The following is a 23,974-nucleotide window of genomic DNA, read 5'->3' as shown; positions in this document are numbered from 1 at the left end:
GTTTCCCTTCCTTTGGCCTCATCTTCAGGAGAAGCCTTGGATTCTGGACCCAGTGCCAGATCTGCTGACTCATATGTCAGGGGAGCTTCATCCTTCTCTGCACACCCTAAAACTGACAGCTTGGCCGCTCCACTTCCCAATTTAGTCAGGCTTCACAATTTCACTCCTACAGTTAGACATATCTTAATGTCCTCGCACAAAGCGCTTCCACTAGAAAGCTGTATTCTAGTAAGCGGAAGAAGTTTTCCCTTTGGGCTCAAGACAGGAAGATCGATCCTTTTTCTGCACCTATCCATTCTATTTTGGAATTTTTGGCAGAACTGTTTCAACAAGGCTTAGCTGCAGCAACCATCAGGGTTCAGTTTGCTGCAATTTCAAATTTTCACATTGGTGATTCTACTTCCACCTTAATGTCACATAGGTTGTGTAGAGTCTTCTTAAAAGGTGCTTCCTTATTAAGACCTCCCTTTAAGGAGCCCCTTTTTCCTTGGGAATCTAAATTTTGTTTTGTCTCATCTCATGTTAGCTCCCTTTGAGCCCTCTTCATCTTCTGACCTAAAGTTCCTTTCCTGGAAGACCTTGTTTTTAGTGTCTATAATGTCTGCTAAAAGGATGTCAGAATTGCAAACTCTTTCTATTAAACCGCCATATTTGATTTTTCATAAGGATAGGGTATCCTTGCGTACAAACCCATCCTTTCAACCTAGTCTCTTCTCCAAACAATATAAACCAATCTATAGAACTTCCAGTGTTCTTTTCTAATCATAGTAACAAGGCAGAGTACAAATTACATCAACCGAACGTGCAGAGGCAACTCAGATTCTATTTGCATAGGACCAAAGACTTCAGAAAAATCTAACCAATTATTTGTATCCTTCTCTGATGCAAAAAAGGATCCTTAGTCTCAAAAAGTACTCTTTCCAATTAGTTTTCAAATTGTATTACATTAATCTAGGACTCTAATCACAAAGATTTACCTTTCAAAGTGAAGGCTCATTCAACTAGAGCAATGGCTACGTCATCTGCTTTTCAAGCCAGAGTTCCCATGGATAATATTTGTGCAGTAGCTACTTGGTCTACTCCACATTCTTTTATCACTTATTACAAAGTGGATTTGACCTCCAGAGACAGGGCATCCTTTGGGTCCACGGTGCTTAAAGGTGTACTCCTGTGAGCCACCCAGGGAAATGGTGCTAGGGAGACTGTCCCATCATTGTAAGAATGAAGGCGAGATAGGACAACATAACATAAAGAACTTATGCACTCACCATAACTTTACATGTCTGTTGTCCATCTCGCCGTTCATTTTTATGAACCCTCCTTCCTTCCCCCTGCCAAAGACTCCTTGTGGACCTGGTAGATTTTTTACTAATTTCGGGAGTTCTTTGTCTCGGCTTGTTTTTCCTTCCAGTACATATAGTATGGACTTGGATATATGTTTATATGTATATGTTTGTAGATATGTATATAATGTACATAACTTTCAATATAGTAGCAAACAAGATCTGGGGAATTGCACCACTGCATTGTGGGATACCTTCTTGCCACGAGTCAGGTTTGAGATTTTCAGCTAAGTATTCGGCCGAGTCGGAGCCGTGGATCAGCTCTGAATCCATTATTGTAAGAATGAACGGTGAGATGGACAACAAACATGGAATGTTATGGTGAGTACTTCTTTTTCTGTGTGCAACTAGGTATTGGTAAAATTTCAATGGTGTTTTTACAGGAAAAATGTCAACTCAAGGTGTCTGTGGCTAAACAGGACACTGCAAAACACTTGAGGAGAAACTAATAAGTAGACCTAGATGATTTATGGGTGAAGTATTAAGGCAGATATTCTGAACTTAGAAGCAAATCATGCAGTACTTACTGAAAATAAATAATTGGCTTCTCAAGAATGATGAAATGAGGGGAGTCACCTGAATGGCCACTGCCTGGCTACTACTAGTGTTAGTCTCACCACAGCTTCACTCAGCTAGGATACAATGTTCATTTGTGTCTTCTCTCACCAGAAGCAAAAGAGTATCACCAATCCCAAGATGAGAAGCAGGCTACAGTCTGTTTGGTGATCCACAGTCTTGTCCCAGATGATGCCTTTTTCTGGTACATACCTTGAATAGCAACCAGACCAAGATCAAGCACAGACACTCACTGCCCAACCAGAAACAGTTAGGAATAAATGCACTCTGCTCCTTCTCTCACCAGCAGCAAAATATAAGCACAAATTCCAAGCTAGCACCTATGAAGCAGTCATTAGGCTTTCCAGTGATCAGCAGGATAATTACAGGGAGAAAGAAACAAACTGATGTTGTTACTTTAAACACTGCCACATATTTTAGTAGCCATTAACCATCACAGAACTCTCATCCTTTAGGTGCCAGCAGTCCAGCACACTAATGAGTGAAGGCATAGTTTGCTTGAACTGGGTACTAAGTGTACATCTTTCTCAGTGGAGTGGACCAAATGGGCATAACCACTGAATACCTAGCATATTGCACCTTGGCTTTAGAAGACATACTCCCTTCTGTCAACTACTGTTTCCTATATGACAGAATACAGGTTCATAGGTAGTTATTATGCATGCAGTCCAGCAGACCACTGAGGAGCATAGACCAATTGCCCTAGAGCACTGTCTAGTTAGGTGACTTGCTCAGAATCCCAAACTAGGAAAATGGAGGATGGGGGGAATCAAACCCTGACTACAGAAAACCGCTCATTAACAGCTCATGGAAAACATCCTCTGAACTGTGAGACCACAGCCACTTTTGAGTCAGTCCAGGGCCACTGACCACTACACCAGTACTCAAACACTTATACTGAGATTTCAAAAGAAGGTAATATAGTACAGTGGTTATAAATAAAGAGAAACAAGGCTGTATATGGGTATGCATCCTATAAGCCTCTACCTCTGCTATGGTTTTTCTCCTCTGCACCCAAGCTGTATATTTTGCCAAGTTACAGCAATGTATGTGGTACAGAGATTCTAAGTAACAATTTCCCTTCTTCACCAGCTACTGCGGTAGTATCTTTTTCCCTCTGTGCTACATCCACTCTATCAAAAATGATATCATTTATCCTTACTTATCCTTCAGAAAAGGCTTTATGTACAGAGGCAAATTATGTTAAACTATCTCGTTCTGGTTACAGTACATACATAACCATTGATTTTTAAAATGATTTATGTTCTCAGTCAACATTACTGTTTTTATCACACCATATCATTATCTATCCTGTACATACTGCTTTAATCTTCATTTAGGACTTCTATAATTATTCACCACATTAAGTCCCAGCACTCCCAGAACAGTGATTCAGAGACTACAATGGCACTACATTCTGTTTCAAAGCTGCATTTCTCATTTCAAAATACTTGGCTTGATACTTGAGAGTATGACATGTGCATATATTTACCAGAGTTTTTTTTTTTTTAACATTGCAAAGCATTTTATACCTATGGCCTTCTTCATCCAGTCAGCTGGAATATTAAGGAAGATCTTCTTCAAAAGCTTAGGAGATACATGGACCAAAATCACATTACTCCCATCTGAAACTGTCATAACTGCTGGGCTAAAACAGAAACAATCATTTAAATCACAGCAATACATGGTGGTGAGAAATTTGTGTCTTAACAGATTTTTAATTTCTAGAAATTTAATTAATTGATAGCAGACATCAACGTAAATCTGAACATTCCAGAACTATGTGACCTTTACAATTTACAAACCAGTTTAAAATACATTTCCATCCAAACAATTTTTTTCTCACTAAAAAGTGCTTCTGCATCTCTTCAATTTAACCCTGAGAGTACCACATACAAAGAAAAGAAAATTAAAGTGTAGCTCTCAATATTATCTTTAAGAAACCATTTCTACAGTTTCTCTGTACACCAGTCTGGCTTTTGAGAATTCTCATGTTATTTCCTTTAGACGTTTGCCCCATCGGATATGATGTTATGTAGGCAAGACAAGGTAGGTGCATCCTGGACTTTTCTGATCTTAAGAAGGTGAAACAAACAGGCAGGTCTTTTTTTTCCTACCTAGAGAGTCAATAAAAGGTTTTAAAAGCTAGTTATTGTTAGCAGGCAATCTTTTATGCACATGGTATAAATCAAATATAATTTGCTTCCCACCTCATGTAGAAAATGTGGCATGAAACTACAATTTGGATGGCACAGTGGTGCAGCGGTAGTGTTGTTGCCTCACAGCAAGACGTTCTCCGGTTAGATTCTCAACTGGGGTGCCTTCTGTGTGGAGTCTGCATGTCCTCCCTGCATTTGTGTGGGTTTCTACCGGGTTTCTCCGGTATCCTCCCACATTCAAAGACATGCATCTAGAGCATTTCTCCCTGGGCCTGTGCTGAAAATTGGCTACGTTCCAAGTTGGACTTTCCCGGTTAACAAATGTTAAATAAATAAAATTAAATAAATAAAATTCTCATTCCAAGCAAAACTATCAAGTAAGCTACTGTTTCCAAGACTAACATTCATGTGTACCTAAAAAAGTATTGTAAGAGACAGCCATAAGCAAAACTGAGACAATGTCATTACAAAAGACAAGCTGCTGCTCTTGTCCAACAGTCTAAATAGTGCAAAATCATAGTACTCAGATGGTACATTAGTGCAGTAAATGTTCTCACCACAGTGCACTTGGTGTCCACAAAAAATGACAACAGTTTGTGTGTCTCTGGCAATCTGTCTAGAAGTGATGTGGTCCTTGGTAAATATGGAAATGCCATCACAATTTACACCAGGCCTAACTGCATGGAGGGAGTGCTATCTTTACGATGAAACCAAGTTAGTAATTGCAGAAACGTGTATGTGTTCAAGTTGCACTACAGCCTCATGATCAGGCAATGCGTTCTTAAGACTTCTGGTCAGACCTATAGCAGGCTCATCTAGTGCCTGGTACCACTCCCTGATTGGCACCCCTTCAGCTCCGAGTTGTAGAGAGAAAAAAACAAGAAAGGAAAAAAAAAAGCATCCTCCCCCAATCTGGAGCTCCTGCACCCCTCAGCTGTTAAGAAAAAAAAAATCTTTCTTGACTTTGTATACTGTAGCAACCGTGTTGCTACAATTTGTGACACACAAAGTGCTGAAGTGAATTTGACATTAGGGACATGAATATCTATGGCAGCGGCTAAGAAACTGTCCTCATTTTTTTTCTGCATCAAGAATACACAGAATTCATGGCTGTAAATAATCAGTACAATACTGGATTCAGTTTTAATCCTCCAGGACTGAAATGACTCATTCCTCATGAACTTATTTCCTTCTAGATGTCTGGATACCCTTTCATTTACATAAATAAAAGAATAAATTTATCAAAAACGCTAGCAGCTCATCCACATCAACTTTTAAGATGCCATCCAACACTGAAGCTGAAAGTTTTAATCACTCAACTTTAGGATATGACTGAGGTGGAATGGTTTATTAGCAAGGTCTGCAAGAAATATTGCTACTAGCAAATCTCATTTCACTATTACTACTGGCATTGCTGCACAGCTGTATCATCAAGCATATGTATACTCAGCTACAGTGTGTACATATTTCCCCCCGAGCAGCTTTCAGTATGAATTACGGAGGCCAGATAATATTTATAAGTATAAAACTAAAGAAATAGGGAGCGGCAGTCAAAGATCCACACAGTAAAATATACAACAAAAAAGAAAACAAAGAAAATAAGTGTGGTCACCATGCTGTCAAGCTCAGACATAAACTTTAACAAAACAAATAAAAAGAAAACTTTAAAATTCAAGATTTTAAAACAGTAAGTGTTTTCAGGTTGTACCCAACCCTTCTTCAGGTCTGCTATTCAATTCACGTTCAAAATATTTAAAGGTACAAGATGACGAATGATTTTCCTCCTTATGGTACACCTTCTAAAATGCTCCTATCATGTTTATCTAAGAAGCCTATGCCCCTCACAGGAGTTGTTTAATTATGTTGTTATTGAAAATCTTACAATTCCAAGTATCGATGGGATTCCTAAGGTACACAAGGAATGGAAGTATCCTCCAATGTGCTCCAGCATATCTGGAAATGAATGGGCAACAGAACCGATTTCAATATTTCTAGAACATCAGCTTAAACATTTTTTACAACGAGCACCAGCGATCCTTAAAGATACAAGGTATTTTTTTACATACATTTGATTATGGGAATATGCTTGAGAATGGTGTACACTACATAATGGTTACTCTTGATGTCCACAGTTTATTTATGGTTCTTTCTCAAAGCATTTTTTGGCAGACAACAGTGATTTTGACAACGACAAAACTGAACTCATAGGTATTCTTCACAACCTTGTTTTACAGAATACCATCTTTATATTTGGAAAAAATATATACTAGCAGAGATGTGAAGTTGCAATGGGCACCTCCTGTGCCAACAGTTATGCCAACCTAGTGTTGGCTGAGTGGGAGGCAACATTTGTACACAGTGTACATAATCCCCATTTATCAGTTCTTAAGTTTTACAAGTGATTTGTAGATGACATCCACTTGTTATGGGAAGATATGCCAGAACGACTAACCAGTTTTGTTCAATATCTGGAGACCAGTACAGATTTTTTGAAATGCACAATGCACTATTCCAATTCCACCACTGATTTTTGGGACATCAGACTTTCTATTGATGAACATGGCATTCGTAGCACAGGACTGTACAGATAAGAATGTTGGAAGAACACATCCTTACACAGGAGCAGTATGCATCCTCAACGTGTTTTTTTTCTAATGTTGTGAAGAATCAGTTATTGAGAACATCCAGGTTACATACTACACAAAAGGAATGTACTGAAGCTACGATGCATATGGGTAATATACTTAGAGACAGAAGCTATACAAGTCGAGAGATAGATAAAGAAATGAATGAAGTCAAGGAGACGAGGAGCACCAAAGTGAGACCATATTTTTCCAAACAAGAACAGGATTCATCTAATTCTAGAATTATGAGCTCTATATCAACCCAGAAAAATAGATTAATTTTGACTTACGCCAGTGACATCAATTATGTTTGTATTATCACAAAGGATAATTGGAAGATCTTGACAGTCAATCCTATTTTGAGAGATATTGTCGGTGAAACACCTTTGTTTAGCATCAAAAGGAATAAAAATCTTAAACAACATTTATGCTATGCCTCGTATCCAAGTGACAACACCAAATCAGACAGGACAGGCACTCTTCTGTGCAGAGTATGCTATTTGTGTAGATATATAGGTTCATAGGTGTGTACTAGGCTAATGGTCCTGGAGCCTTTACAAGCCTAGCCCATAGGATTACCCTGGCATCGTGCCACCCTGTCGAGTAGAGCCGCTGGAGTGATCCCCAGGAGGAATTTTCTATTTTCCATCCACTCAGCAAGATTTCTCTTGGAGGGCCAGTGAGGTGCTCTGTTTGACATGTATGGGAAGTCTATTCCACAGCATGGGCAGTCTCTGGGTTATGAACTTGTCCCCCCAACTTGTTCTGTTGATTGTGGTAATGAGGTTGAGGTCTCTGGAGACAGAGAATAGTTGGGAGTTTTTTGAGTCTGTCCATATAGGACAATATCATGTCCTATATAATATCATATCAAGGACAAGAATAAATTTATACATCTGGTTTATTTCAAGAGATACAGATGTCGATCTTATGCCGATTGTAAAACAAAACATGTCGCCTACATTGCTACCTGTGCATCCTGTGATTGTTTTTATTTAGGAAAAAATGATAGACAATTTAAGGAACGTATATCTAAATGTGAGTGACATCAGGCTAGGAGACAAGAAAAACCCTTTAGCCAAGCATGTTTTGCAGAACTTGGGACATCAGTTCCGTTTCATGGTACTGCAAGTGATACAAGAGAGCTTTCGTGGTGGTACTATTACAGACAGAACAGACTGATATGAAATGGATTGCTGAACTTAAAGCAGATACATTTCCTGGAATGAATGCTCATCTGCCACTGAAACCAGCCCTTAAGGGGCATAGGCTTCCTAGATGAATGTGATTGGAGTATTTTGGTAGGTGTACCATAAGGAGGCAAATGATTAATCACCTTGTACTGGACTAATTGCTAATCTATCACTCAAACTAGCTCTTAAGGAGCATAGGCTTCTTAGATGAATATGATAGGAGAACTTTGGAAGGTGTACCATAAAGAGGCAAATGATTCATCTTCTTGTACCTTTATATATTTTGAACATGAATTGAATGGCAGATCTGAAGGAGGGTTGGGTACAACCCGAAAGCAGTTAACGTTTTAAAGTCTTGAATTTTAAAGTTTTCTTTTTAATAGTTTTATTAAAGTTTATGTCTGAGCTTGACAGCATGGTGACCACACTTATTTTCTTTGTTTTCTTGTTGAAAATGTATAAATACACTGATTTGTGCACAGGTTGGTTATAGAATGGCCTGCTGATTTGAAAAAAAACAACCTTTTGTTACTGTAGGGTACATCAGCTGAAAATAATGCAGAATTTCTAGTACATAGTTTGGAAACAGTTAAAAATGCAAAAAATGCATCTTTGGCAAAACTCAAATGTGAGTGAAGGGGGCAAATAATGTGCATAAAATATGTAAATAGCTGAATATGGTGCAGCGAGTGATGAGTCTGAAGTGTGGTACACAATCAAACTGAAAGTGTCACAATTTAAGGTTTGCACTTGCTCAGATTATGCTAAATGTACTGTATTTAGTATTTTGAATACATTAATAGCAACAATCGGTTACTGGTACTTAACATCCACTTACACACACGTAGAGACACTGGCAGACATATAGATAGTATGTTGCAATATATGGTCCAGTTTAGCAATGGAAACAGCTATAGTGATATCCTCTATGCTGGGACTGCTTTAGCTGGTCTCTGTCGAAAAAAGGCACTTTGGGGATAGCAAGGGCTTTGGCCAGTATGCAGAAGCCAGAAAACGAGAGGTGCAGGCCATCTCTGGCAAAGCAGGTTGGACCTGCCAATCATCTCCTCCCATGCGGACACATACAAACTACTAGGTATCAAGTTATATGTAGTGAGTTCCTGAGGCTTGAGCAATTACTATTTGAACTCATATATAGTAGTTCCTGGGAAATATATGCCAAGTCCAATACTGTGGTAACATGGAGTTTCCCCAAACTAAAGAGCTACAGTGATCTTGGACTTGGCAAATTTAAGAAACAGGAGAGTCTGATATTATACCCATTTAAAGAGTTAAGGACTATTGTACAGTTAATAAGCTAATCTGTAATACTTTTCTTGTTTTCTTGAAGCTCAGACTTTATAACTACTTGAATCGAACTTGTCCCTACGTTATGATTTTTGGTTCCAGCTAAAAAATATTGTTGGTTCCCTCAAACTTACATGCTACAGACCACAATAAAAACATTTTGGAAACAATACAGTACCAGGGGGCCTCTGGTTATACCACAGCATCAGCTTTAAACTTCACATAAAACACATGATCTAAAATACAAAAAAAATTTGTTCTGGGCTTGGAAAACTTCTCATTTTCTCTCCCTATTCAAAATAAAGGCAATAAGCAAGGGATTTCTACAGGCAAAATTAGAATACAGATGGTCAATCACTGCTTTTTAGTACTACTCTCAAAAACTTGGGAGTCTATCCCACCCAGCATCAGAAAGTTCAACAACTACCCTGAACTCTGAAGCTCCCCACGACTAACTACTATACACACCTGCTTTAAACACTGTTTTCACAGTCACTTTAATACCACTGACTAACATCATTTAACAGCAGCATACACTGTCCAAACCTCATCTCTCTTCTCCCGTCCATTAGTCTCCCACCCAATACGTCCTCACCGTCTCCTTCCTGTAACACTACAGTCTCATTACATCACCCTTACTCTACTCCTTCTGTCTGAGGTACTTTCACCAAAGAAAGCCCTGCGTCTATTTTTTTTTTTACTCAAATGATTTTTATTTTGATGAAATAACACAATAATTTAATACAGTCATAACATTCAATAACTATTTACAGTATTTACATTCAGCCTGACAAAAAGAATTCAGATAAAAACATTTGTAGTTAAATAATAAGTTAATATATAAACTATGATAGGAAGAGTTTGGTTCCATCTGTAGGGTATTAATCAAATTCCAAACTTTATGGACCACGGAATATTAACCAATGGCTTAGGAAAAGTTCTTAACTCTTTAGTTCTTTTCTCCATTAGTATGCATTTCTTCAGTGATGATAGGAATCCCTCCATTGTGGGTGCTACATTAGAGTTCCATCTTCTAGTTATACATTTTCTGGCTATTGTTAACATTGTCCACAACAAATACAGGTCATCTTTCTTCATATTATTACTATTAACAACATTCAATAAAATTAAAGACTTTGTCAAAACAAATATATCAGTACAGATAGCTTGAAGAAATTTGTTAATCTCAATCCACTATGGTTTAATATTAGTAGTCATAAAAAATATGAGACCAGTCAGCATTAGTGGACAGATGACAGCTTCAACATAACTTGCTGTTTGAAGGGTTCATTTTTGAGAGTTTCTCAGGTGTCAAAAAGGATCTGTGTAAACATTTCCAATGAAACATCCTCCAGAATTGTGAGTAAGAAGTTAGTTTAACTGAAAATAAAATGTTTATTTTATCTTCCATTGATAATGATACTTGAAACCCTTTAATTAGGTATTGCCAGTAAGAATCTTTAGGAGTTGTCTTATAGATAATTAAAGTGTTATATATAGATGATAATTCATTCTTAACATTGATATTATTATATAGAATTCCAAAAATCCAGTTTATAATTTTTGGTACAGTTTTGAAGGATGAGTTATGTATTATTCTACACAGATCCTTAGTGTATGCTGTGACACTCTGAAGAACCAACCAGTCATTAGGGGATAGACCATATGTTGACAATATACTTTGTGGGTTCAAAGCTTGTTGGTTTTCAATACATTGCAACCAACAAAATAGGTTATTATTTTCCCATAAACCAAAAATCTCTCTGTGTTTTATCAGGGAAATCCCTTGTAATAGTAAATGGTATTAAAAATCTATGCCACAGTTTTATATCTAAATTTGCATTAATGAATTTTCTACACACACCAAAAATAGCACAAGCCCTTATACTTCCACCAGGAAAGAAAATCCTTAAAGAAATCATTTCAACTCTGATGAAATTCCTATGGTACCCCAAAAGAAATAGAGTGGCATATTCTCATCATATCAGAAAATGGGAACAAGGGGGGGTTAAAATTCCCAGAGATTGAAACTTATATAAAGGCATCTATAATTAGAATTGTGATAAATTGGATAAATCCTAGATACTATTCCATTTGGAAACAGTTACACTCCGTTATACTAATAAATTAAAATTATTTATCAAAGAATGCTTTGGTAACTGACAAAGATAACAAGATATGGTACTATTTAAATTTAAATTTACAGTATAGTACAACAAAATTAACTAAACTAACCCTGCGTCTACTTTTAAATGCAGTGAGTATACTTTAACTATATGATACACTTCTGTCTTTAAACACAGTGAGGAAACCTGTGACTATGTAATGCACACTTAATATTAATTGTACTGTATGCTGTAATAGTTCCTTTTCTTTCATACCTTCGCAGTTTTTAAATGCGCTACTCATCTTGCAGTTCTATCCCTACCAGCTCTTCTCTTGATGTGTGTACACTCGTTCTTTGCCTTCCTTTTTATACCAGACACCTCTGCCACATGGGCTACCTTCCATTACTGATGGGCTCCAAGGAATCTCTTTACAGTTCAGTCATGCTCCGTCTTTCCTTCTCACTGTTAATTACTCTGTTCACAGACACAAATGCATGATGCGATACACACCACTCTCAGATAGCTACCTCTACCACCCTTCAACCTTATTCATTCCTTATCAGGAATCTAGCTAAATTGTTGCCTAACTTTGCAACATCTCTAGTGAAAGTAAATTCCTATTGTCTTAAATAAAAAAAAAAAAAACATTCTTGGCACTTCAAAAATAAAACATTTTATTTTTCCAGCACTAAAATCGCAAAATAGAACTAGTGCTTTAGCTAAATAGCCTTCCAAGGTCATAATGCAATTAATTAAATATCTAATTTATAGTAACATACAATTATGTCATCAAAACTTAAAGAAAAATACAACTTAATATACACTAGGAAATAAATGCATGTCAATAAATATTCATGTTTTTCAACATGCTTGATACCTTGCAACCAAAAGGGATTGATAATGAATTAATTACGAAATATATATAAGATTTATTGATTAAATGTTCATTGCTGAAGCATTTATTGTTTCCACATTTACACAATTTCCATCATGTCTCTCTACGTATATCTAATATTTCCTTCTTCAAACAATGAATCCATTCTTCCTTTTATTATTTACCCCTTTTCCCAAAAATGGTGAAACTTCCCCTTTTTTCCTTTAAAAAATCTTCGTCTAAAGAACATTGTTTTAACTTTTTTTTCTATTTTTCATACAGCTCTACATTTCTCCTATTTTATCACCACATTATTCCACTTCTTTTTCACGTGTTTTTATAATTTCATTATTTACTCTATTGCCTTTGCTTAACATTTTTTTTCTACAATCAAAAATATTTTCAGGTTCATAGGTTGGTACTAGGCTATTGGCCCTAGGGCCTATACAAGCCTAGCCATAACAATTCCCTGGATATTTCTTCCCACACTATTTACTTCCCTGGACCCCTGTCTAGCAGGGTGACTGATGTGATCCCCGGGGTGAATTTCTTTTCTCCCATCCAATCATCAAGGTTCCTTTTAAAGATGGCCAAAGAGGCACTCTGCTTGACATGTATGGGCAGTCTATTCCAGAGTCTGGGGAGTCTCTGGGTCAGGAACCTACCCTTCCAGCATGTTTTGTTTATTGTGATGACAAGGTTTAGATCCCTGGAGCATGTAGCTCTGAGGAATTGGGATTTCTTTAAGTGTAGCATGTCCAACAGCTCTGGGTTTGACATGGCCTTGTACGTTAAGCAGAGATCGCCTCAGAGTAGACAATATGCGACAGAGAATAGCTGGAGTTTTTTAAGGCGGTCAGCATACGGCATCTGCTTTAGGCCTGTGATTCTTTTAGTGAGGTATTTCTGTGGCCTTTCCAGTTGTTGCAGATGTCGTGAGAGATACATACCAAATGGGGCGTTGTATTCTATAAGGGTCTAATGAGGGACGAGTACAGTGGGACAATTACCTCCTTTTTTCTGGATGAAAAGCCCTTAGTGATGAGGTGTGCCACATAGAAGGATTTCCTGACTGTTGTGGCGATGTGGTTATTGAAGGTGAGACCACTGTCCACCTGTGTCCCCAAGTCTCTTATCACACTTTCGATGTTTAGTGTACTGCCACCTATGTGGTAATTCACATATGGCTGAATTAAAACAATTCTGCAAAGAAGAATGGGCCAAATTTCCTCAACAGCGATGTGAAAGACTCTGCCAGTTATCACAAACGCTTGCTTGCAGTTGCTTCTGCTAAGGGTGGCACAACCAGTTATTAGTGGGGCAATTACTTTTTCACATAGGGCCATGTAGGCTTGGATATTTTTTTTTTCCTCAACAAACAAAATCATCACTCAAAAACTGCACCCCGTGCCCACTTGGGCTATCTTTCTCGAACATTCAAACTTGTCTGATGATCTGAAACAAAATGGCGCCAGCTGCATGTTTTATACCCCTGACGACCTGATGTCATGGAAGAGGCGACATCATCCGACGCAGAAATCCCAAGACTCTGGTATTCGGGCCGACTGAGGGCTACCTGCATGACTGCAACAGTGAAACAGGAAGAACTTCATTTAGGTGTGACAAACATGCAAAAAAGTAAGAAATCAGGAAGGGGGCAAATACTTTTCAATTGCACTGTATCTCTCTCTCTCTCTCTCTATATATATATATATATATATATATATATATATATATATATATACATACATACACAGCTACATCTATCTACACACAGGTTGTTTCTTTATAAGCAATTCAGCAATATGACCAGCTTTCATAATGTACTATCACTGCCATATGCTGTTCCCAGAAAATCGTATATTCCCCTTTCATCTATTTTAACAGTCTGTCCAATCAATCTTTTTACTCCATTCCTTTGTTTTATTATTATTCTCTCTTCTAGCCCATACTGCTCTATGATTTGAAAATTCAGCTACTTCTACCCCACTTATTTCATATTTTTGAATACACCACATAATCTATTTCATTTCTAAAAGTTCCCCTTTCATATGTACATACTCCATTTTTTAATCCTCTATGTCTTATAACTTCTCTTATTACTTTAATGTCTGAATTACTTGCACCCTCTACTTTTCCAAATTGCAGGTAAATCTCCCACCACAGAACTGACGTATTTTATAGGACAACATTTTTAAGTCCCGCAAACATCTTTTTCCTCTCATTAATACTGGTGTACGCATCACCTTCAATTTCCCTTACACATCTTTCCCTTTTTCTAATTCATCTTCCTGGCATGACTACTGATCCATCTAGTATCCTTATCTCTTCACTTTAAAACATTCTGTTCCGGAACACATCTCATACATCTCACACATCTCACACATCTCGTACATCTCACACATCTTGTACATCTCACGCATCTCGTACATCTCACACATCTCACGCATCTCACACATCTCACGCATCTCGTACATCTCACGCATCTCATACATCTCACGCATCTCATACATCTCGTACACCTCACACATCTCATACATCTCATACATCTCATACATCTCACACATCTCATACATCTCATACATCTTACGCATCTCACACATCTTACGCATCTCATACATCTCATGCATCTCATATATGTCACATATCTCACACATCTCATACATCTCACACATCTCGTACATCTCATGCATCTCGTACACCTCACACATCTCGTACACCTCATACATCTTGTACATCTCACGCATCTCGTACATCTCACGCATCTCGTACATCTCACGCATCTCATGCATCTCACGCATCTCACACATCTCATACATCTCATGCATCTCACGCATCTCATGCATCTCACGCATCTCACGCATCTCATGCATCTCACACATCTCATGCATCTCACACATCTCACACATCTCACACATCTCACACATCTCACACATCTCACACATCTCATACATCTCATACATCTCAGATATCTCACGCATCTCATACATCTTACACATCTCATACATCTCACACATGTCATACGTCTCACACATCTTCTTTTCCTTTTTTTTTCTTCACACTGGTCATATCTAACAAACATAGAACTTCCATACTTATTTTTATATCATTCAGTCACTCCCACATCTCTGATATAATTTTGAATGCTATTTACATTGAGTTATAATATTCCTAAACCATCGTTTTCCTTTTTTGCATCTTTCTTATTTCTAGTTTTTATTTTCTTTTTCCTTCACCATAACCTCCCTTCATATTTCTAGTTTTCAGTTGTTGTTTTCTTCTCCATACCCTCCCTCCAACTGATTTATAGGTTTAAAGGTTCATTGGTGCATACTAGGCTAATGACCACTAGGGCCTTTATAAGCCTAGGTGTACAACCTAAATATGTCCCTTTAGCTGATGCATCTTGGGCGTTTATATTGCGAGAGGGGTATGTTAATTTGAAAGTTACTATAAATATATAGAGTATGTTAGTCTGAACATAATTTACTGACTGGCTTATCCATCAGAGACATGGGGGCCAGACTCAAGGAGAATTTCCAATTTCCAATCTCTTTATTCAGGTTATTATGAATAGGGTTATGGAGAGACTCTGCTTCACATGGATGGGGAGCTTATTCCAGAGAATGGGCATTCTCTGAGATACATATCTTTTTATCCAACATGTCCTATTTATGTCACAAGCAAAACTTAAATTCTTAGACCTAGAAGTTCTGATACTTTTTTGTTTTGTGAATGTACAAAAGGTCTATCAGAGAGGGATCCAAGGATGCCTTGTATGCCAAGCATAGATCGCCTCTCAGTAGTCTGTAGGAGACTGAGTACAGTCATAGGGCTTTAAGACAATCCATACAGGAAAATGTGTTTATGTCCTGGATTCTTCTGGTAATAAACCTTTGTAGACATTCCAGTTGTTGCATTTGTCTGGTCAGGTACATTCCGAAGGGGCATTATACAAAATGATGAGTCTAATGAGGACCAAATAACATGGTATAACAACTTTCCTGGACCTAGATGCCAATCCCTTACTTATAAGTTAGTGACATAGAATGATTTCCTTACTATCCTGGTCCTGTGTTGGTTGAATGCCAGGCTATTGTCAACATGTGTTTCCAAATCCCTGACTACTGTGCCAAATCTTAGGTGTGTTTTATTGATGTCATTTTCATGGGTGGATGACTTACCAAAGGGTACCAATATGCATTTCTTGGCACTGACGTTTAAGCCATGACTTTGACACTAGTTATTTCTTGGAGTAAGACCCTCTTACAAGATGTTAGTGTCTTGGGGGAAATCTATGATTGCTCCTAGTTTGCAGTCATCTGCATACTTGGTCAGCCAGAGACCTTGACTTTTGAGAACTAGATGCCAAAGAGGAGCAGGCCCAGCACTATGCCCTGAGGGATTCCACTGGTGACCAGCCTCTTTGGAGAGGTGGTATTAGCAATCCTAACTTCCTGGGTCCTATCTGTGAGCCAGCTGGAACTCCAACATGTTATACAGGGGTTTATGTCTAATTTAGGGAGTATGTTAACAATGGCTGAGTGAGGTATTTTATCAAATGTCTTAGCTAGGTTGAGGTAGGCAGTATGCACTGCTTTCCCTCATTCATTGCCTATATAATCTTCTCAAAGAAATCCAGCAGGTTTAGTAGGCATGGCCTTCCTTTGACAAAGCTATACTGAGTTGGCTCCAGTATCTGAACGTTATGTATGTCATTTTCTTCTTGGTCTTCTCCTGTCTCAAATTATCCATCTTCCCCTTCTTCACTTCCTACTGCTGCATTATCTTGCACTGTAATACTTCATAAATATTTTCTTCTTCAATTATCTCCCCCATTAATACTTCACCAAACTCTTTAGTTATATTTGCTTTTTTTCTGAAATATTATATTCTTCTTATAACCTTTCTTTTTCTAGTATAGGACAGAAAAAACAAAAATGTTGAAATTCATTGTATTTTCTGTACTTAGGCTGACATTATTTGTGGTATGCCCTTTTCTCCACATTAAGAATCTTATTTTATTACAGTCTTACAAGAATCTCTCATCTGCACAAAAGAAATATGCTTTAGGTTGACCCCATTTCCTCACTGTTCTCTCATCTCCCATTCACAATTATAACATTTAAACTATGCTGCATTTTTCCTGCATGCAGATCAAGTGTCACCCAAACCTCCTACCCCCTGGCCAAACATTTCTTTTGTCATACATTTTTAATCTCATGCACCCTATTACAAGCAGAAAAAGACTTACTCAAGTTTCTCAACATTGTAAAATGCACACTTATTTTATTCCTTAACTGCAGTCCCAAGTTCTAAAAAATATACTCACTTCATGGTGCCAATAAACTCTTTTTCTTTACTTCATTCATAAATATTTCAAGTACAGTAAAATTTCAAAAGAATCCTCAGAAAAGGCTTCTTTTCCTAAGTACACTAAAGTTCTTATTTCATGTATTTTAAACCTCAGCACTATAACAGCACTGTTTATAATTTCATGCCAGTTAACACTGTCACTGTTCTTTGTTTTGATTTTTACCACTGGCCTTCTCTTCTGGTTTTTTTGTCCTTGCACCAGTCCTTGTCTTCTTTCATCTTCAATCACTGCATCTTTTTTGTCTTTGTCTAACATTTCTGCAAATGAAAGAGTATTTTTACTGCTCAACATCACCACCCTATTGCAGAGTCATGCTTTTAAAAATGGTTACTGCACTGGCCAAGCATACCACAAAGCTGCTGTCAGAATCTTCCAGGTATGCAGGGCTTTTCCAATTATTCTGGTAGCACCTCCTCTGTTACCTTTCCCAACTTGCGATCCACCTTAGTACTCCAACTTACTTCCTCATCTGGATTCGTTTCAACTGATCCATCTTCTCCATCATCACGGGTGTTTCCAGACCTTCTTCCCCCAACAGCATCTAATAATGCCTATACTAAGTGTACAGACAACACAGGCACAACTCTCACCTTCTTCCTTCTAATTTTAGTTTCCCTACTGATTTTCTAGCAGCTTTAAATATTAACAGGGATTCATAAAGGTTAACATAAAGTATGGACTACATGTACACTTGGCGTAATCTTTCTGAGTGACTAGAAAGCACAAAAAATGTGGTAGGGATGTTCTTGAATACATATCATATGCACTTAGTGTAGGTATTATTTAATGTGACCCATACTTTTTACTAGACAAACCCTGTGCTTCTTATTGTCTCTTATGTTTAAATTCATCTATTTTATAGTACACCATTTCTGTTTTGCTGGAACTTTACATTATTACCCAGTTTAAACTGTTAATGTTGTTTGCAAAACTATTGTTCCTATTTCCTGGAGTCCCCTTGCTTGATCCCTCTGAAATTAACCTAAAACTTTTTTCTTGCTACTATATTTCAAATAAGTAAAATTTAACACACCTAAACCTTATTTCTGTAGTTCAGGTACAGTGGATATAAAAAGTGTACACGCCCCTGTTAAAATGTCAGGTTTTTGTGATATGAAAAATGAGACCACAACAAATCATTTCAAAACTTTTCTCACCTTTAATGTGACCTATAATCTGTACAATTCAATTGAAAAACTAACAAATATGTTAGGGGAAAAATATAAAAAATAAAAAAGTACAATAAGTTGGTTGCATAAGTGTGCACACCCTTAAACTAATACTTTGTTGAAGCACCTTTTGATTTAATTACAGCATTAAGTCTTCTTGGGTAGGAGTCTATCAGCATGGCAATTTAACAGGGGATGTGTACACATTTTATATCCACTGTATATCTTCTGGTAGAGTATATGTGCCACATTCTTACTGATTATGGTCTTACTTCTGAAATTAATGACTTGGGTTGGGTGTTTCATGCACTGCAGATCAAATTTTTCAGCAGACAGAGATACTAAAGCGTTATAATGATATGAGAAGATACAAGGCTGTATGCTGGTAACTAACATGCATGCTGTGCATCTACAATATGTTTGCCCTAGACATCTGGAAAGCAAACTGTAGAATAGATCCAAGATATTTTCACAGGAAGTAGATATACATTTCCTTTAGAGCAGGTTTACAGGGCAGATCTACAGGCAAAATAAGTTCCCAAAGTCGAAAAAAAGCAAGGATGAAAGTTCTAATAGTGGGCAAGTGCTAAATAGTATCACGGACAACACAGAGCAAAAAAATACATAGTTGCAGCAATCAAAAAGACCTCCTATAAAATGTGCACTCAGCCTCCTGAAGCTCAGCAGTGACACAGAAATGCCAGCTGCCAGCACTATCCTCCCAAATAAACAAATGTATTATGAAGTTATACTGTGCATACATAAACAGCCACAGGGCATTAAGTACTATTAAAATAGGAATGCGCAAACAAAATTATTGTGACAGGCTGAAAACTGCAAAAAAAAAAAAAATAATAAATAAATAAATCCAGATATCAACCATAAGCAGGCAACCACCATCATTGTCAAACAAGCAGGTGAATGTAAATAGCCAGATCCAGCAAGCCCAAAGAATTATGGATATTAACCATGCTGATCTTTTAATATTATCCTGGGTCTTTATCCCCATTACAAGTCTGCACTAGCATCCAAACCCCCTTGCCAGATACACAGTCAGAATCACTATAATTCACCTTGCAGCATCTTGAGCAAAGAAAACACAAGATGCGATCCTTAGCTGGCTTTGGTAAAATGGATGTCAGTCAGTACTTCCAGCCATCAAGAAATTTTGCTTTTCACTGACTCAGTTAAACAGGCCACAGAAGCTGCTCTTAAATAATTTAGTATACAGTTTGGAAAAGTCACCCAGCAAATCACTCAGGTTCACAGTCTTACCTTGTGGTAATCTACGTAAAGCCTTCTTTGCCTTTGACCCTGATAAGGAGTCAACATTGTGGTTCTTCTCCATTGTCAGCCAAGGAAACTTTGACATAAAAATGATAAATCTAATACCATGCAGATGTACTTCCTCAGCCTAAGAGTATTCTCTAAAACACTCCTCCAGGTCTGTGCTATCCTCTCCTGAGAACAAGCACACATTTGCCCTGAGACAGATTTAAAATCTATCATGTTTTTTGAGGCCTGTTGCTAGTACAGTTTGATTGCCAACTTTTAGTTACTTTAAGACTCATACTAATTTTATAAACCCATTGTTGTAGCCTACTAATCCCTTTTTTACATGTTGTCATCTAATATCCTCTGAATTCTGTTTACATACTGCATCAAAAGTATCATATCTGACAGTCCAGATATGATGTGCACACACTGAACACATTGCAATTAGTCCATATAATGAGCCAAATGGGGTCCAAGTTAACTATTCAAATGCCATCAGTGCAATATGCAAATGTATGAAATAAATACCCCATAAATCAGAAAAGCTGAAAATAAATTCACAAAGCAATTTCTCTGAAAAGTTGAACCACAAATAACCTTATACAAAAGCAATACTCACTCTGTAGAGCACAGCCCCCTGTGCCCATCTTAATTATAGAAATCAGCTCTAAGAATGCTGCAGCTTGGAAGAAGGGTACTGTGCATTATCTCTGACTACTTTACCACAAAACATCGGGTTATGGCATACAGCATTTTGATGCATCCTAGTTGGATGTAGCTGCATGGTTTTATTTCACTGAAGTGGGCTATATTAACAGACAGGTCCAGTTATTGCCCCACATCCTGTTCTAAGCTTCTCTGGTGCAGTGGGATAAAGCACCCAATAGTCACATGTGGAAGGGCTTTTGATATGAATTAATTATCTTCTCTTGCAAATAAGATGCTTCCTGACACTACATCCTTCACCTAAAAATTAGTGTTGCCAAGGGCATAGGTGTAGAACAAGATGGTAGATGATGCAACACATAAGGTAGAAACATTCCATATGAAAGAGAAGCACCCACCATAATGGCAAGGAAAGCATGAAAGAGAAGCACCCATCAAAAGGATCCCTGACCTTTTCACTGCTTAATTTATTCTTAAATCAACAAGGCAAAGTCTCTTTTCACAGCCCAGATCAAAACATATAATGCAAATTCACATTTTGCAAGTAAAATGCTAATAAAGATATCAAAAAAAATTTAAATCTGTATCTGATACATTCTAATGTAACATATTTAACTAATTGGCTAAAGCTATCTTTCTAAAGATTACAAATCTATACAATACAGTTTTCTTGCATACTGGTAGACACAGAGCAAATTATGTCTCCACTGTTTTATTGTACATAACTTCCAATATTAAATAATGAACAACTTTACAGAAAACAATCCAATTTTATAATGCATTCTAGCCATTAAAATAACTATACTTTTGTGCAACACAAAGTAATAGGTGAAATAAGGAGGATAATTCATAAACCTAAAAAAAGAATGATAGATAACTTTCAGTATCTCCATAACAAGATATTACATCCAGAAAAATAAGAATTATGACTGAACATACAGAAAAGCAAAGATTTCCCAATTATCTTCAAACCTAGTTATTAATCTCATTTAAGATGACCAAAAATATGCTACTTTTTTCATAGATGATCTAACAGCAGTGTTATGTATTTCTGCTTCTAATAATTCTTAGCATTAGTGCATTCAATTTGTGGAGGTTCTACAGCAATTCATTTCACATGTTGTATCTTCATGAAAACTGCCACTGCTTGCTTTATTTTTTTCTAGTTTGTTTTTTTTTCTTCAAATGACAAATTCTGATCTACTTTTATAGCCTTATGATATCTTTTTGAAAAGAAAGGCTAGCATTGCCCTATCTCGACCACTGTTAACTCCTTCATACCTGCAGTGTTAGTTGCACTATGCTTAACTTTACACATACAAGTGCTAATCATGTTGGCTGACTTGTCTTACTCAAGCCTATGACTCTTGAAAGGTATACCACACACAGTGCAACGTAGATTAATCACAAAGTTAAATTTACATTATTCAGTGTCACGATTAAGAAGTTTAAATGTGAGAGAATTATTTAAGTTAAACAGGTAAGGCAAAAAAAGTTTCATAATTTAAAAGATTTTTTTCTCATTCTTAAATGTTAACTCTAACTCAGAGTTTCATAAATTGCTACTCAGCTATCAGGCCCTCAGGAGACTGACACATCAATAACAGTCAATCGTGGATGGGCTTAATAAAATAATATCAAAATCAGAAAATATAGCAGTTTTATTTATTTGTAGCTGCTACAAAAATAAAGATCTTTATGCAGACTGTGGGGAAAGGAGGTAATGCCAGCACAGCAAGCTGGAATTTCATAAATAATTATATGTCACTTGTGAATATCAAACTGAATTATGCAAGATGCTTGTGTTACAAATGTATTAGAACTGTATGTCATTTGTGTATCAAACTGATTTGTACACGTTTGTGTTGAAAAGCTATTTGTAAAGTGTTTGTGTTTGAAATGTATCCAAAGTGTGCCCTGCTGGAGAGAACAGAAATGTACATGCACTATTGTAACTGTTTAAATGTATACATTTTAACAACGGAAACTGGCAGACAGGAGGTTAACCTCAGTCCAGCAAACTTTAAAATATATTTGAAATTAAATCACTTTACGGGCTAGGCCATAAAGATGATATCTCACAGGTTTCAATGCAGCCAGAGACTCAAAGTCTGTACCAGAAAGCTTTCTGTATTGCTTTGGCCTGAACTAATTACTATTAGGGAAACATGGAGGTATGAAATTGTTTTGACTTCCCTGACCTGCCACAGATCTGAGCAAAAGCTCTTGTGTGTGTATTGTTACAGGTAGGTGCTAAATCCTGCCAACTTCAAGCAATGGGGGTATGCATGAGAACCTAGAAGTCAGATGACCAGAAGTGATGTCATTTTGCAAGCTATCCCAGAAGTAATATTTTAGATATTATTTTGAGAAGTCGCTCATTGAGACTGAGCATTCTGTATTCTGTTTTGGGCCTGACAACAAGAAGGACCATTCACTACATCATCTGCCTTGCTCTATTAAGTAAGTATGGAATAGTGATTCTCTTAGATTCAACCAGGAATACTGTGAAGTTTAGTTTGGATATTGTTTTTCTTTATTTGTCCGAGTCTGTCCTTTAATGTTGTTTTATATATTTCCTGTGATTTTGAACTCCAATGTCACTGTGAATATATACTTAGTATTTTCTTGTTCTTTTATAATTTATTATTAAATATATTCAAAAATTTAATTGTGGCCGATCTTTGTAGATATATTTAAGTTTTCAAGAGTATATGCATATTTATTTGGTGACACCACTCCTAATAGCTTTATTCTTGGTCAAACTACCATTTGTATTAGTATTAATATTACACAGTAAAATTGTACATCCTTTGTTAAGGGAAGTCGCTGGCGAGGGGTTCTGGTGAAGTGATAACTACCTTATAGTCTGAGCAGACTGGGAGCATAGCTAGTAAACCTGTGCCAACCTTTCCCAGGGGTGTGTGTGTGTATGTAAATAAAATGTCCAAGACTGTGTGTGTGCCAGCTACTTGGGCAGGGACATGAAGCACTGGCTGGACAGAGAGAGTATTAGAGGACTTGGCTTGGAACCCTGTCTAAGAACTTAACTCTACAGCTGTGCCAGTGAGTAGTCTTACTGGGGATGTGGAGAAAGAGAGAGAAATCAGCCCCGGACTAAATGTGTTACCCATGTGCTCTTAAGGGAAATTGTGCTTGATACAGAGAGCTGCATCTGGAAATACTGTGTTTGTACCTGTTATCCTCCCAATGAATGTTCCTCACAGGTGTCAGTGGTGAGGATTGAGGCTCCTTAATTACTGGCCCAGAGGTGAAGGGTCGTCACACAGACCTTTGATGTA

General features: G+C 37.3%; 1 protein-coding gene across 1 annotated transcript in view; it reads right to left on the bottom strand.

Moving 5' to 3' along the window:
• The window catches only part of SHLD2 (shieldin complex subunit 2), a 355,664-nt gene that overhangs the window by 14,849 nt on the left and 316,841 nt on the right, over window positions 1-23,974 (bottom strand). The window contains exon 7 of the mRNA XM_044056504.1: window positions 3,452-3,567. Coding sequence (XP_043912439.1) covers window positions 3,452-3,567 — 116 coding nt within the window. The remainder of the gene's footprint in view (window positions 1-3,451; window positions 3,568-23,974) is intronic.

The sequence above is a fragment of the Protopterus annectens genome, chromosome 14.part0 (genome assembly GCF_019279795.1).
Source record: "Protopterus annectens isolate FY-2018-M chromosome 14.part0, PAN1.0, whole genome shotgun sequence".
In the NCBI taxonomy this organism is placed as follows: domain Eukaryota; kingdom Metazoa; phylum Chordata; order Ceratodontiformes; family Protopteridae; genus Protopterus; species Protopterus annectens.
This window is presented reverse-complemented; position numbering and strand designations above follow the sequence as displayed.